The sequence below is a fragment of the Procambarus clarkii genome, chromosome 27 (assembly GCF_040958095.1).
Source record: "Procambarus clarkii isolate CNS0578487 chromosome 27, FALCON_Pclarkii_2.0, whole genome shotgun sequence".
NCBI classification, from domain to species: Eukaryota; Metazoa; Arthropoda; class Malacostraca; order Decapoda; family Cambaridae; genus Procambarus; species Procambarus clarkii.
The window spans coordinates 27,342,506-27,357,267 of record NC_091176.1 but is presented as its reverse complement, the minus strand read 5'-3'; the positions used below and the strand labels follow the sequence as shown (position 1 = coordinate 27,357,267).

The 14,762-nt window shown below is 47.4% G+C and overlaps 1 protein-coding gene across 9 annotated transcripts in view; it reads right to left on the bottom strand.

Moving 5' to 3' along the window:
• The window catches only part of LOC123762560 (whirlin), a 261,198-nt gene that overhangs the window by 38,762 nt on the left and 207,674 nt on the right, over positions 1-14,762 (bottom strand). For 8 of the 9 annotated variants that reach the window (XM_069332492.1, XM_045749087.2, XM_045749086.2 and 5 more), the window contains one exon: positions 8,417-8,713. In XM_069332492.1, coding sequence (XP_069188593.1) covers positions 8,417-8,695 — 279 coding nt within the window. In that variant the 5' untranslated portion in view covers positions 8,696-8,713. Of the gene's footprint in view, positions 1-8,416; positions 8,714-9,403; positions 9,519-14,762 lie in introns of those variants that run through there. The other variant, XM_045749088.2, reaches the window with a different exon arrangement.

The following is a 14,762-nucleotide window of genomic DNA, read 5'->3' as shown; positions in this document are numbered from 1 at the left end:
CGGCAATAGGGAAGAGGGGGTGGGAGTGATGGCGGCGGTGGCCGGGTATACGCATGGGTGACGCTTGCTACATTAACCCCAACACGTGATGGCATTTGACGGCTGCTCTGTTAGTTCCCCCCCCCCCCCTCCCCCCTCTTCTCTGCCCCCCCCCTCCCTCCTCCTCCTCATGTTCTCCCACTCCTCCACTAGCTCCCACCACTCCCCCCTCCCCCCCCGGTGCCCACACTACTCCCTGCTTAAGGTATAAACTTGTACACCAACAAAACATTTTATACTATACCCGACCCAAACACTAATCAGAAAAATTGAGCGCAAGGTATAATTAATAATAATAATTCCCATTATTGTGCAATAATGGGAATACAGTAATTATTATTGTAATAATTCCATAATTATTGCGCGCACGCGCGCACACACACACACACCACTCCCAGGGTACAGGGGCCTGGTAGCCTGGTGGATAGCACGCAGCACTCGTAATTCTATAGCGCGGGTTCGATTCTCGCACCAGGCAGAAACAAATGGGCAAAGTTTCTTTCACCCTGAATGCCTCTGTTACCTGGCTCATCAATAATACTGATGAATTTTCTCTAGGGAATGTGTGTGACCCCCTCTGTAGGTGACCATACCGGGCTATTCATGCCCGTGCCACCTCTTGGGTGGCTTAATCTGCATCAATCAATCAGTGACAGGAGACGAGAACTGGTTGAAGTAGTACAAGTACTTACCTATTAGTGTCTACGGAAGAGTGGGATCTAGCTCTTATGCCCCGCCTGGCCTTGTTCCGGTTGAGTTTCAATTTAATTATTCTGGCGTTCAAATTCTTTGTTGAATCGTGTCTTAAAGTTGTGGATGGAGGTGGCTTCCACAACTTCTTTTGTAGCATTTCACTTGAATGCTAATGGGCATTAGCATTCTATAAGGAACATAAGGATTAGTAATGAATACTAATCCTTATGTTCCTTCTACTCATTTGCGTCTCCAGTCTGCACCTGTGTCCTCTTGTTCTGGTTTAATTCTCTCTTAAGAGACTATCCTTGTCCACCATATCTATATCCCTCAGTATCTTTTATGTTGTGATCATATTTCCTCTGTTCCTTGTATCCTCCAGGGTTGTGAGATTTAGTTCCATTAGCATATCCACGTCACTTAGGGCGAGGCGAGGATGTCACTGAGAACTTGTGGTACTGAATCCAGGCGGGTTTTACAACCACAGAGCCGGCAAGAGCAGTGTGCACACGGCCCTCGTTACAATGTGTATATTGTGAGCGTGTCAGGCTTCGGCGACATATTACACTGGTTGTAAAACCATTGTGTCCTGCGGTACACGATGTCTGGGCGGCCACGCCAGGCACCGGAAGTGGGCGGTGAGTGCACTAGGGCGGTGTCTGGCACTGGTCACACTGTGCCACCCGCCCACTGTGCCACCCGCCCACTGTGCCACCTGCCCACTGAGCCACCCGCCCACTGTGCCTCCCGCCTACTGTGTCACCCGCCCACTGTGTACCGCAGTCACCATATGTATATTAGAGTCAAATGTGTACCAGTTGTTGTTGTTTTAGATTCAGTTACACGTAAAAAATGTTCCAAGCAGCACAGGCTATGGTGAGCCCGTCGTACTCACCTGGCACTGAGATGTGTACCAGTAACGCCAACGTTTCGTACCCTCTCGCCACCCCACCTACCCAAAGCGTCGCGGGAGAAGGAGAGGCTGCGGGTGTGTGCAGGTGTGGCGGGTGTGTGCAGGTGTGGCGGGCAGCGATAATTGGTTACCAAGAATAAAGGTGAGGTGTACACCTCCACGCCTGGTAAGACCGTCTCCAATTCTCTATTTCCCGCTTGTAAACACCTTAGTCTCGTCCCGAGCCTTGACCGCGGACACGGCTTCGCCTTGCGGCTACTCAACTTTCTTAATAATTGTTACATTTCCTCGTGAGCGCCAGGAATGGCCTCGCCGAGGATGATTCTATAAAAGCGGACAAGTAGAAAGAAACGGCGAAATGAAGTTTTAATATAAAATGAAATAAGATTAAATGAGAGGTGACTTGTGACGTCAACACTTGACGTCACAAGTCATAATGACTTGTGACGTCATGCACTGAGTTTCATTGGGTCATGAACGGGCAAGGTGAGTGCGAGTGTGTGTGTGTGTGTGTGTGTGAGTGTGTGAGTGGCAGTGAGTGTGTAAAATACATACATTTGGTTGAGGCAAGGTTTACAATAAGCTGTGAACACGTAGTGGGTCACCGGGTCAAGGGTAAGACCAACTACCAAACAATTCAGCACATTTCCGGTTCTTCTGGAGGTAATGTATCATAGTTAAAGACACAAGTAGCGCGGGTCCTCTTGGTCTCTGGTCTGGAGGATGGAGGGAGGGGGGGGGGCAGAGAGGCCGTGACTGACGACTGATCTTCGGAAAGTTCCAGAATTCTTCTACTCTCCAAGCCTGGCCCTTTGCTTGGTGATAGCTTGCTCCGTCAGGCTGTTGCTTGCACCGGCTGGCAGGCCTACACACCCGTAGAGAGTCACACACACACATTACTCCCGGCGTCAGCTTGAGGTTTGGGACATGTTAATCCTGTAGTGTGTGAAATATTGAGCTGCGACTGGGTACAAGTGACTTGATGAACATCCCAGCGGGGTTTACAACTATCGAGGAGTGTTGACTATGCTGCTATGACGGTTAGTTCACTCCCAAGACGAACGAGGCTGCTCGCTCGCTTTCGGAGCAAAATGTAAATGGGCCAGTAGGTCTATTTACCTATTTATCTATTTAGGTAGTACTGCCACAACTTTCTTCTAATATTCCTCTCCAAACACCGCAGCGCAGCACCCGATGGTCATATATAGAAAGCACACACATTCATTGGCAGGTGGTCTCCATGTTGGCGTGTATCCTGTGAGTGACATCAAATATTGGTAACAATAACACTGGTGTAGTTGACCTGCCACACTCCACATCCTGCTCGGAAATCCTGGATGCTATTCCGGCTACCAGCAGCAGCTTTTGTTGGTGGAGAGTGGGTGGAGGTGTGGGTGGGGGTGAGGGTGTGTGGGCGGAGGTGGGGGTGAGGGTGTGTGAGCGAGGGTGGGGGTGAGGGTGTGGGCAGGGGGTGGGGGGTGAAAGGGTGAGGGTGTGGCATGGGGAGGCGCGGCAGGGAGTGCCACCGCCTGCACCACAACATGACCCCCGCCAGGTGTTCCACTGGCACCGATACAACCTAATGCATGAATTGTTATATGCATGTTAGTGTGTTAAGAGTGGTGGCTGCGGTGTAAGCCCCTGCGGGGGTTAGTGCAGGCATTACGACACTCTGGAAGGATATGAGTATAATCTAAACCCTTCACGTATAATCTAAATAATCTAAATAAATCTAAATCTAAATAATCTAAATCTAAATAATCTAAATAAAGTATAATCTAAACCCTCAAATCTAAATCTCAAGATAACCTTCACGACTTCCTCCTTTATTTTACACAGGTGGGTACTGGAGCAGGCGACTTACGAGTACTGCTAACAGGCTTACAGCTTACCCTTCCCATACCACATAGTAACACTTACCCTACTACCAGTGTGTTTGGTAGTAGGGTAAGTCTGCCAACCTTACGTACCTTACAACCTCCTACCTTACTAGGTAGCGGGTTGTGGGGGACAACTACCGACCATTCCCAGGAATGCAGCCGACAACCGCTGTCAATTTTCTTAGGTGCCTATTTACTGCTAGGTGAAAATAGGCATTACGTGAAAGGAAACTGACAGAACCCACGATCCGCGACAGTGAGCCGATGACTTGGCCCACTGCACTACGAGGCTCCCAGGTAAAGACTAGAGAAGTCCCCATTTAGCCTTCAAGTAAGAACACGGAATGATTTATTTAAACGTGGCGGCAGTTGAAGCCAACTTAATCGACAATTCTAAAAGAAAGTAGATATTACAGAAGCTCAGGTCGGGAGTCATTACGTTAGACGACCGGCAGCAGGAAAGGCGGGGTCCAAGAGCACCTGCTCGATAACGGGGTATCAGAGATAGTTATGTATGATATCAATCAGCAATTTATCGAGAGATGCTTCCTAGTGTTAATGACTATAGTAGAAAACTGGCGAAGAGGACAATAGGGGGATGACTGCATAAAACTGCAAGCAACGTGGACACGCTTGGACCAGCTGCAAGAATTGTTCTACCAGTGGCTGCTAAAGTTCAATAGCAGCAACTGCAAGGTCATGAAGATAACTACCGGATACAGCAGGCCAGTGGAAACCTAGCACATGGCTGGGATACCGCTCTAGGGGCCAGAAATGACGAAGGGGAGATGTGACAATTACTTCCCAACTCCCACCAGACCGGACACGCGTGCGCCATGTGCACTACTCACACACTTTGTAACATCCGTCAGGAACCTAAACAAGGATTGAGCACACTGAACAAGACATGTGTAAGCCCAGTTCTGGAGTAAACAGTACCCGCATGGAATCCTTGCCTATTAAGCCCAGTTCTGGAGTACGCAGCACCAGCGTGGAGCCCTTGTCTTGTTATGCCCATCAAGTTAGTCATCCCGGAGATATTATCCACGAGGACAAACACGGGAGCTCAACACCACAGAAATTAGAGGACTTGTTGGAACTGCGAATAACACTGACGTGGGAGGAGTCTGAACGAGGGCACACTGACGTGGGAGGTGTCTGAACGAGGACACTGACGTGGGAGGAGCCTGAACGAGGACACACTGACGTGGGAGGAGCCTGAACAAGAAGATACAGTGTTACATGGGAGAAGGACCGTCCCCGTGGATAATGGGACATACCAGAACCAAAATATCACCAGTGTGACCAAAACAAAACAAAAAAAGTCTTGTTCTCCTCCTGTGAGCCCGAGCTGGAAACTATGAACAAAAGTGAGCCAATGCGACAATGATCGTTGTATGAAACTAGTGGAAGCAGACTCCACACCCGGGTTCACAAGCAGGTATGAGCTGAACGGTATATATACGCCGTCATTATACTAACTTCGAACCACAATACGTACAAGGCCGTACACGATACTCGTGTGATCCTTATGACTTGGGCGTCCTTAAACCCTTACCGCAGACGCATACCTTCCGCGAGCGCTCGGAAACAACGCTCGCAAGGCAAAGGCAAGGCACAGGCAAAGACTGCTCCTTACCCCCCACCCCCTCCCCAGTAACCGCTGTGTAAAAAGTGCTCGTCTGGCCCTTGTGATCCATATCTGTACCGGCAAAGGTACAATTGGAAAGGTAACCAATACCGGCATACCGCGTTGCTCCCTTCTTGTACATCTGGCCAGACTCTTGCAGGGCAAGACTGGCTTCAAGGTCTACCGGTGACGCACGCGCAATAAAAGGGAATAGAGGCAGGGAAGAGGGGGGGGGGGTGAGAGCGTGTGAAGGGGGGGGAGGGGAACATGCAAAGGTTTATATACAAAAATGTTCACGGCCAACGGTATACAACGGTCGTAATGTATACATGTATACCCCATGACAAAGATTCACACAGACGCAGAAGAACAGGATTCGCTAAGACGAGTTTACCGCGTCGAGTGGACTAAGGGAGCAGGAATGGTCAGACTTAAGAGGCCTGACTCCTGAGCCATCTGTACGACAATGAGTAGGTCACCCCACCCACCCACTCACCCACCTACCCACCCACCCACCTTGCCCCCTCCTTGCCCCCACCTCACCTGGCTGACCTCGGGAGACCCGCCACTGAGGTACTCTTGGTACTCCACGCTGGTACAGGTTGGTACAGGTCGCTACATGTCTTCACGCAGCACCACCCCCTCACTGTATCCCAAACCTACCCATCACTTGACCCCATACAGAGAAAATGGCGAATAGATCTTGTGCTGACCTCAGGCTTGTCTACCTCTGCAGTGTATTTGCAGCACTAGACCAGTTTACTGACCAGCCACCTAATATACTGTAGCCACACTAAGTAAACTCTTGGTGTGCATACACACATACAACCAAGATATGTGTATTACACCATATTCATAAAGAACATGTAAAGTGCCAGTAGCACGAGTGCTCAGTGTAGCGTGGAGAAAAACTTGGCAACGAGAGATACAGTGTATACCAGAAGCACTTAACTCACCAGATATAGCTCCCTTGCACAAGGGAGGGAGCAAAGAATTGACAAAAAATCTACACCAGTCGCACTAACATCACACACAACCAAAGTTTTTTGAAAGAGTGATCAGGAGTTAGATCTCCAGTTTTATAGAAAAACTGACCTTCACAACCCAGGTAAACATGACTGCGTCACGCCGAGACGTGAAAACATCATCCCAAGACGGGATGATTCACAGTGCCATTCACAGTTACTCGATCACTGTGACAACATCACTGAAGCATTAGATGAATACAAAATGAGGATGCGGTATACACGGACTTTGTAAAGGCATTTAATAACCGCGATTATGGAGTGAGAGCCCATAAGCCGAGATCAATAGGAATAACAGGTAAAATAGGGCGATGGGTATTTAATTTCCTGTCAAACAGAATGAAAAGAGTAACAGTGAAACAAACAAAAAAACAAGCACAGTGAATAGTTTTATACCTCAAGAGCACAGTCCTTGCATCACTGCTTTTTCTTATTCTCATATCAGATATAGACAAAAACACTAGTCACAGCTTCGTGTCATCCTTTGCTGACGACACAAAAATCAGCATGAAAATTACTTCTGTAGAAGACATTGCAAAACTACACGCTGATATTAATAAAGTTTTCGATTGGGACACGGAAAATAAAATGATGTCTAACAAAAATAACATGATGTCTAACAAAAATAACATGATGTCTAACAAAAATAACATGATGTCTAACAAAAATAACATGATGTCTAACAAAAATAACATGATGTCTAACAAAAATAACATGATGTCTAACAAAAATAACATGATGTCTAACGGAAAATAACATGATGTCTAAAAACGATACATTCCAGATACTCTGATATATAGAAAACATTACGAAATTAAACGAAATATATAGTACACGACACAACCAGACCTCATAGTAGGAAAACAACATGTAAGGGATGTAGGAAAAGTTATGTCTGATGACTTAACCATCGTCACCCAGAAAAATGATAGAATGGATTTTGAGAGCCTTCAGATCAAGTACATCCCATCACAATGGTTGTACTGTCCCCACTTGAGTATACTTCATACTCACTTTCCCTTTCAGAGCAGGAGAAATTTCTGAAGTAGAGGGAATACCGAGAACATATACGGCACACAGAGACGCGATAAAGCACCTAAATTACCGGGACCATCTTAAAGCTAACAAAATGTACTCTCTGGAAAGGAAATGAGAGAGATATCACATAATATATAGATGGGAACTACTGGAGGACCAGGTTCCAAATTTGTCCAGTAAAATAACAACATATTAGAGCGAACTGTATGGCAGGAGCTGCACAATAGAGCCAGTGAAAAGAAGAGGTGAAATAGGCACTATCAGAGAACACTGTATGAACATCAGAGGTATGAACATCAGAGGTCCACGTTGTTCAATATCCTTCCAGCAAGTATAGGATATATTACAGGAAACTAAAGTAGACTTCTTCAAGCAAAGATCAGCCAGTGTCTTGCAACAAGTGCCGAACCAACTTGATTGCAGTGGATTATGTGCTTTCGGGCCTCTCCAAGCAACAGTCTGTTGGATCAAGCAGTCACAAGTCGAGCCTCGACCCAGGCCGGGCTTGGGGAGTACACAAAAACTCCCAGGTATGATCTTGTGTTTATATTTTAACCATCCTATTTGTACATTACCACGTTAAAACCTTAAATAGATAATCTATCGGTTATTCTTCTCATATTTTAACGATAATTTAAATTTATTCTATAATTCGAAGCCTAAACTGCACTGAATAATCCGAATGGAGTCTGACACGGCCACAATAACAGAGGCGGACCGCAAAGAGCCAGAGTATTAGATAGCATTAACGGTAAATCAACAGTATTAGATAGTATTAACGGCAAATCAACAGTATTAGATAGCATTAACGGTAAATCAACATCATTAATCAGCATTAACGGTCTAATCAACAGCATTAACGGTCAACCAACAGCGCTAACGGTAGCTGAAAGTGAATCAATGTTCTTAATGTTAAAATGGTGACAGCGAAACTATTTTTCCCCTAACACGACCTATGACACGTCACGACGCTCAAACGACCTCGTGTTGTGACGAAACATTTTTATCAAACAAAAAAGGTAGAGTCACTTGGCAATGCCTCCGGGTCCGTGTGCTGGGGGCCGTCGACGACGCTGCCCAATCACTTCTAAAATCTCCCTAGGCCTAATCAGACACCAAAATTCTAATACGTAATAATAAAACATTGATGAATCCACTCCAGGGTTACCCACTGCTGCGGGAACGGCTTAGGACTTACCCGAAGTCCCTGCAGGAAGGCCTCGGAGCCGGCTTCGACGTGGGAGATGAAGAAGCCGGTGCCGTGCTCCCGGCCGCCTCGCAGGCTGAAGCCGTAGGATTCGCCGTTCCTCCGGACGAGTCTCACCACCTTGACCCTCCCGCCTCCTGCACTGGAGGAGGAGGAGGAGGAGGAGGCGGCGTAGGGAGTGTGGGAGGCCAGGGTGTGGTGGCCTGGAGGGGCCTCCAGGGAGCCCTCCGCCCTCAACATGCCCCCATCGCGCATGCTCGCCACTCGCATACTTCTCCTTCACAACATCTGCAACGAAACAAGTGCATTAATACCTTCCGTCTTCGTGAGTCATCATGTATGACGCCAAGTATAGTGAATGACACCAAGTGTATGACGCCAGGTATCTTGTATGACAGCAGGCGTAGTGTACATAATTACACATAAATATAAGTACATGTATAAATACAAGTACACAATACAGGTGAATATAAAGAATAGTGCGAGTCTTCCCCCCCCCCCACCCTGACGGTGTGAGGGCGCCACCGTCGGGTCCTGGCGGGAACTGACACCAACAAGACAGGGTGAAGGCGTTCTGACATATCCTGATATTTAAAACACTTCCTCAATAAATAATAACGAACATTTCGGGTAATTTCCTACGGAGTGTTGTTAAGAGTTCTCCGACACCGAGACCCGTAGCTACGGCTGTAGCGCCGACTGGATCATCAGGACGTAGATGTCCACACACCGCACACTCGATACAACTCTTGACTTCAAAAGAAACTGAAAAGCCAAACAAGACTGTTGTAGCGTTCACCACACATGTGCAGCTCGCTGCTACACACACCTGACTGCTGGCCTGGAGCTGACCTTATCTGGCTCCTTGGTTCCAAAATGTTGAGTAATTTAAGGTAAGTTATAGAGCTTCTTCTGGATAGGAGACTTATATAATTATATTACCAGGTAATTGTTACTGGCAGAGTGAAATAAACTCACCCTCAACTAAGAGGGTCGACGGACCTAAGCTCACCGCACTACCAGGGCCGAGGGACCTAAACTCACTCCGACCACCAGGACCGAGGGCCCCAAAGTGAACACCAGCGCCACAGTATGGCACGCCAGAGCTGGCAAGCAGCCAGTTGTGAGCTCGCTGCCCGCCTGTTGGTCATCCCGCCCCCGGGGGTTGTGAAGGCGGGCGGAGGACCCCAGCCGCCGCGTCACGGGCATGGAGGAGCACCAGCAGTTGCTGGCGTAGTCGAGGGCCAGAGTGCAGGGCAAAGACAGTGGAGTGATTAGTTAACACTATATTTTCCTCGCCTACCCTACCCCCCACTTCCACTACGCAAAAATAGAATTAGATTATATATTTATTGGAGACACAAACTGCTGTGCAGATAAAAAAATATATATTAAACCCACTATTTCGTTCTCTACACCGTTCTCTACAAAAGATGCACCGAGGTGTCTATTCGGCTAGCCTTATTGATGTCCTAGTATCGAAGGACATTGGGGAATTAAATTAATTATATTTTTATTTGAGTAAAGACAATAGTGGTCGTGTGACAATGTTAACACCTGACCCCATTTTCTGTTTCCCCAGTGGAAGGCTGTGGTCTCACAGCCGTACACAGGCAGATGTACTTTCTTTTGTACTGTTATGATTGTCTTTCCTCAATAGGTGATGTGAGGGGGACGTTGGAGTGCAGAAGGCTACTCCTGGTGTAGCCCTTGCTGGGTACACCAGGAGTAGCCAGCAAGGGCAGTACTCCTGAACGCAAGGGTTGTTTCGGTCGGAACAAGAAGGCCCTGGTCGTTGAAGACTGTGGAGTGTCTGTGGTAGCCAGCGAGCTATTGGTGTTGGGACGACGTATCCCGGGGTGGCCCAGTTGTGTTCGTAGATGGAGTTGACGTCCGTCTGTCCTCTAGGTTAAGGCTTGCTAGCGGTTAAGCCTTGACAGGAAGCCAGCCAGCGAGTTGCTGGAGTTAGCCTTTAGACACTCTGATAATAGTGTGGAGGACTGACAAGTGAATTGTTGGAAAAGTGGACTCACCGACGTGAGTACCTCAGAAGACATGCACACTGGGGAGGAGACGTGAGTGTAGTGCTAGGAGGACTCGTTGTGAGTATAGTGCTAGGAGGACTCGCCGTGAGTATAGTGCTAGGAGGACTCGCCGTGAGTATAGTGCTAGGAGGATTCGCCATGAGTATAGTGCTAGGAGGACTCGCCGTGAGTATAGTGCTAGGAGGACTCGCCGTGAGTATAGTGCTAGGAGGACTCGCCGTGAGTATAGTGCTAGGAGGACTCGCCGTGAGTATAGTCCTAGGAGGACTCGCCGTGAGTATAGTGCTAGGAGGACTCGCCGTGAGTATAGTGCTAGGAGGATTCGCCATGAGTATAGTGCTAGGAGGACTCGCCGTGAGTATAGTGCTAGGAGGACTCGCCGTGATCGCAGAGGTACGGTGTTATCTGTGGTGTATCGATATTGGTATATATTTCTTGTAAATAATTTCCTGTACATAGAAGTTAAGTACATTTGGTGATGGCTTTGTCTAGTGTTGTTTAACCCGCCTTTCCCCGTCTAGTTGTCTATTACTGCTCAGGTCATGATAACTTCACCCTGACTGTGGGTAAGATCTGTGAAGAGGCGCTGAGTTACTGGCAGCGAGTCCGTAACAGGTCGTAATTTAATTAAGAATTTCTTACAACAATAACTCCACTGAGCCTTTTTAGTGACGTAGTTTCAGTTTATCTATATCGTCCCTCTTACGCCAGGTGCTAGTCATGTCGGAAATATTTAAACTTTCTAAAAACTTTCATTTTAACAACGGTTTTAACAACATTTTTATCTCTGGATTATACGAGGTACTCTTACAACAGGTGTAAAGAAAGGGAAATTAGCATACTAACACGGGTGTGAGTACTCGCCTACTTGTGTCAGTGTGGGTAGAGCTTCGGCTCTTTGGACTCGTCGTTCGTATCGTGTATCATGTCAGCATTTGAAACTGTGTATGGAGTCAGCCTCCACCACATCACTTTCTAATGCATTCCATTTGTTAACTACCCTGACACTAAAAACGTTCTTTCTAATGTCTCTCTGCCTCGTTTGTGTTTGCGTGTATGTGTGGAGGCTAAGGTAGCTTTATTTTGCGGAAGTTGGTGGGCGGAATGTATTTGGGAAATTCTGACATATATTTCAGCAGAAGCGGACAACGGATGCAGACAGCAGATGCGGACAGATGTAACAGCTCCAACCATGTAAGCGTTGGTGCTCCTCTACATGCTCTGATCTCAGTCTGTGACGTCTAGTTTGATAAAGATGTCAACGGGTTGGTCTTGAATGCATCATACTATACACGAGTGTGTGGGGGATGTATAACATCATACTATACACGAGTGTGTGGGGGATGATTATGTTAGATGATCTAACTCTTAGTGAGACTAAAATTCTCGCCAGGTAAATATTTTTAGATTGACTTCATTCCCTCCTGCTCAAAACTAATTTAAAAAATAAGCTTTCCTGGAGAGAGTGGTGCAGTGTCCACCCTGGTGACCGGCTGAGGCCCGCAGGGTTACCTCAGCCGGTCAGAGGCCAGTCATTTTTCTTTATGACAGGAGCAGTTGTCATGAAGGTTTCCACCAGCTGATGACAGGTTGTGGTGCTGGGTGGCGCGTCACTGTTGATGATTAGACATGATTTATTTGTTGCTTTTAGACGTTAGACTTGAGGTGAGCATTTGTCTGGGAGGCTGTGTCGGTGGCCTCCGTTGGTCGCTTCTGCTCTTGTTGTTGTTGTTGCAAGGTTTAAGTATTGTATGGTTGGTAGCCACGATAATTTAAAATGTGTGAATTGTTTAAATATTGATCTAATATCTTGGTGGGCTACACATATTCTGTGTTGACTGCTTTTTAGTGTACATGTAAAGTGTGCAATCCTGCCCCGAATATGTGCTGGGTGTTGAGGCTCACTATGAGGGTGTCAAGTCCTTGTTTCAAACTGACACTGTCGCTGCCAGGTTTGACACTGTCGCTGCTAGGTCTGACACTGTCGCTGCTAGGTCTGACACTGTCGCTGCTAGGTCTGACACTGTCGCTGCTAGGTCTGACACTGTCGCTGCTAGGTCTGACACTGTCGCTGCTAGGTCTGACACTGTCGCTGCCAGGTTTGACACTGTCGAGATAATACTTCATTGTCTCTGGAACTTGGCAGTGGACGTCATTTTCATCTACGGGTAGTGAGTGTATGTATAGATGTGCGCTGTTTCTTTTTTTTGTGCCAGGTGTGTGTTTCGAATTCCCTAGCTATGTTGGCACAGATGTGTCCATAACATGGGTCTGACACTGTGGTATAGCTGCCCAGGTCTGTAACCCCAGATTTTACCGCAACCAACAAGGGCTGCACAACTACCCCCACTAAACCTGTTTACAATGATGAATTGAGAAGAGTGAGGAGAAGTGGAGAAGACAAATCTTGTGGAATGTGTTTGTAGTGAGAGAGAGATATGGCATCGTCACAGTGTGCAAGAGAGCCGTGACTTGCAGCACGCAATATGGGTTTGCGGTGTGGGGGAAGATCGAACACTGGTCCTCCCGGGAATGTCTAGAGACGTCCAGCTGTCGCCCTAAGTGCCAGTAAATGTGGCACAACCAGTTACCTTGTGTGGCACTGCCCACAAGTTCCCCTGGCTGCTGTATGCTGCGGGAGTAACCTGGGCGATGGTACCACAACCCCCTGACCCTACGTCCACTCAGGCCGGGCAGCGAATGTCCGGAGTGGCGAAGCGCTTCATACTGAACAATACGGCTCCCACAGGCCGTGTGTACAGATCTCAATGTTTCTTGGTTCAGATTTCCGAGGACTGTTATTATATTTGCAAACATGGCATTTGCTGAATATCTGATTGTATTTCTATTAATAGGTTGCAGGTGGGAGATGAAGTTATAGGTGGGACAGGAAGTGGGACGTGCCAGGGAAGGTAAAAGGTGGTGTGGGAGGGGGAGACAGGTACGAGGTAAAATTCGTGAGATGGAAGGGGGCTATAAGGAACAATGTGTTTTTGTTTGAGGAGGGAATAGAGGAGAAAATAGAATCAATATAGGAAGAGGTCAAACCCTCAAATATACCAGCGATACAAAAATGCGAGAAACAACTACACGTCAGTGAGGTAAAGGATAAGGGATAATATTCAGAGGTTGAAAATGGGAAACAGATTCATGGAAAATGAAAAGGAAATGTGTGTGAAACATTAAACGAAAAGGAATGATACAGGTAAAAGAATAAGTTTAGAACTTGAGAATATGGAAGTAGAGACATGCAAGGGAGAGGTAAGTAAGTGCTTGTTGTTGTTGTTGTTGAATCGCTACTTGGAACAAAAAGTTCCAAGTAGCACGGGCTATGGTGAGCCCGTAACAAAATTTTAAAAGAAGCTTAGTAATAATAAGTAAATGGTGAGGTGTAGACAGTAAGACGCATGTAGGGGGGGAGATGGGGGGGAACTGATAAAGATGATGGCCTGAAGAACCATACTAGGGTGGTGGGGTTGGGGGAGAGGGTAGGGGGGGGGGAGTCAAGGTCACCCTGTGCATGCTCCCACCCAAGACACTCCCCCCCCCCCTCCCCCCATCAGTGTGTATCTCCGACCATTCCTCTCCCATAACTGGTATTCACACCCAGCTGCGCCTCGCCCTATCCTCAGCCCACACACACCTGTCGTTGTACCGGAATGCACCTATCGTTACACGTGCGTACACCTGTCATAGTACACAGGTTCACATGCTGAATTAAGTGCCCTGGTCTTCCACTCTCCGGCATGTGCTCGGTATTGGCTACTGCACTTAGGTTCCTACTGGACCTGAACGTCATACAAGGGGTGGAGTAAAGGGGGTGAAGAACTATAGAAGAAGTTGCCCAGTACCATCCCAGGACACACACCTGACTGCTGCACGTGAAGGGTAACCCCACACACACACACACACATGACTGGCAGCGGCCGGATATATAATACACACAAACACCTTACCATGACCCCCAACGGAATTCTTCAGATCGCATTGTTCTAATGTTCTGCCTGTATAGCTTGTGCCCTTTTACACCCTTAATTAGAGGTCAACCTTCCCCCCTCCCCCCCTCTCTCCTCAGCGCTCTGTGAAACGAGGCTGCCCGTTAACAACGCCTCGTTAACACCTACCATGTAGAAAGAACTGGAGAGTCGAGGCGGCAATTAGAGACTACGTAACGAGCGCAGTAAGAATGAGGACTTCAGACAATTGCGATATTCAGCGTTGACAAATATTAATGTCCGAGTGTTGGGATTATTCACTAAGGCAATATTAATCCCTCAGTCGAGGCAATATTC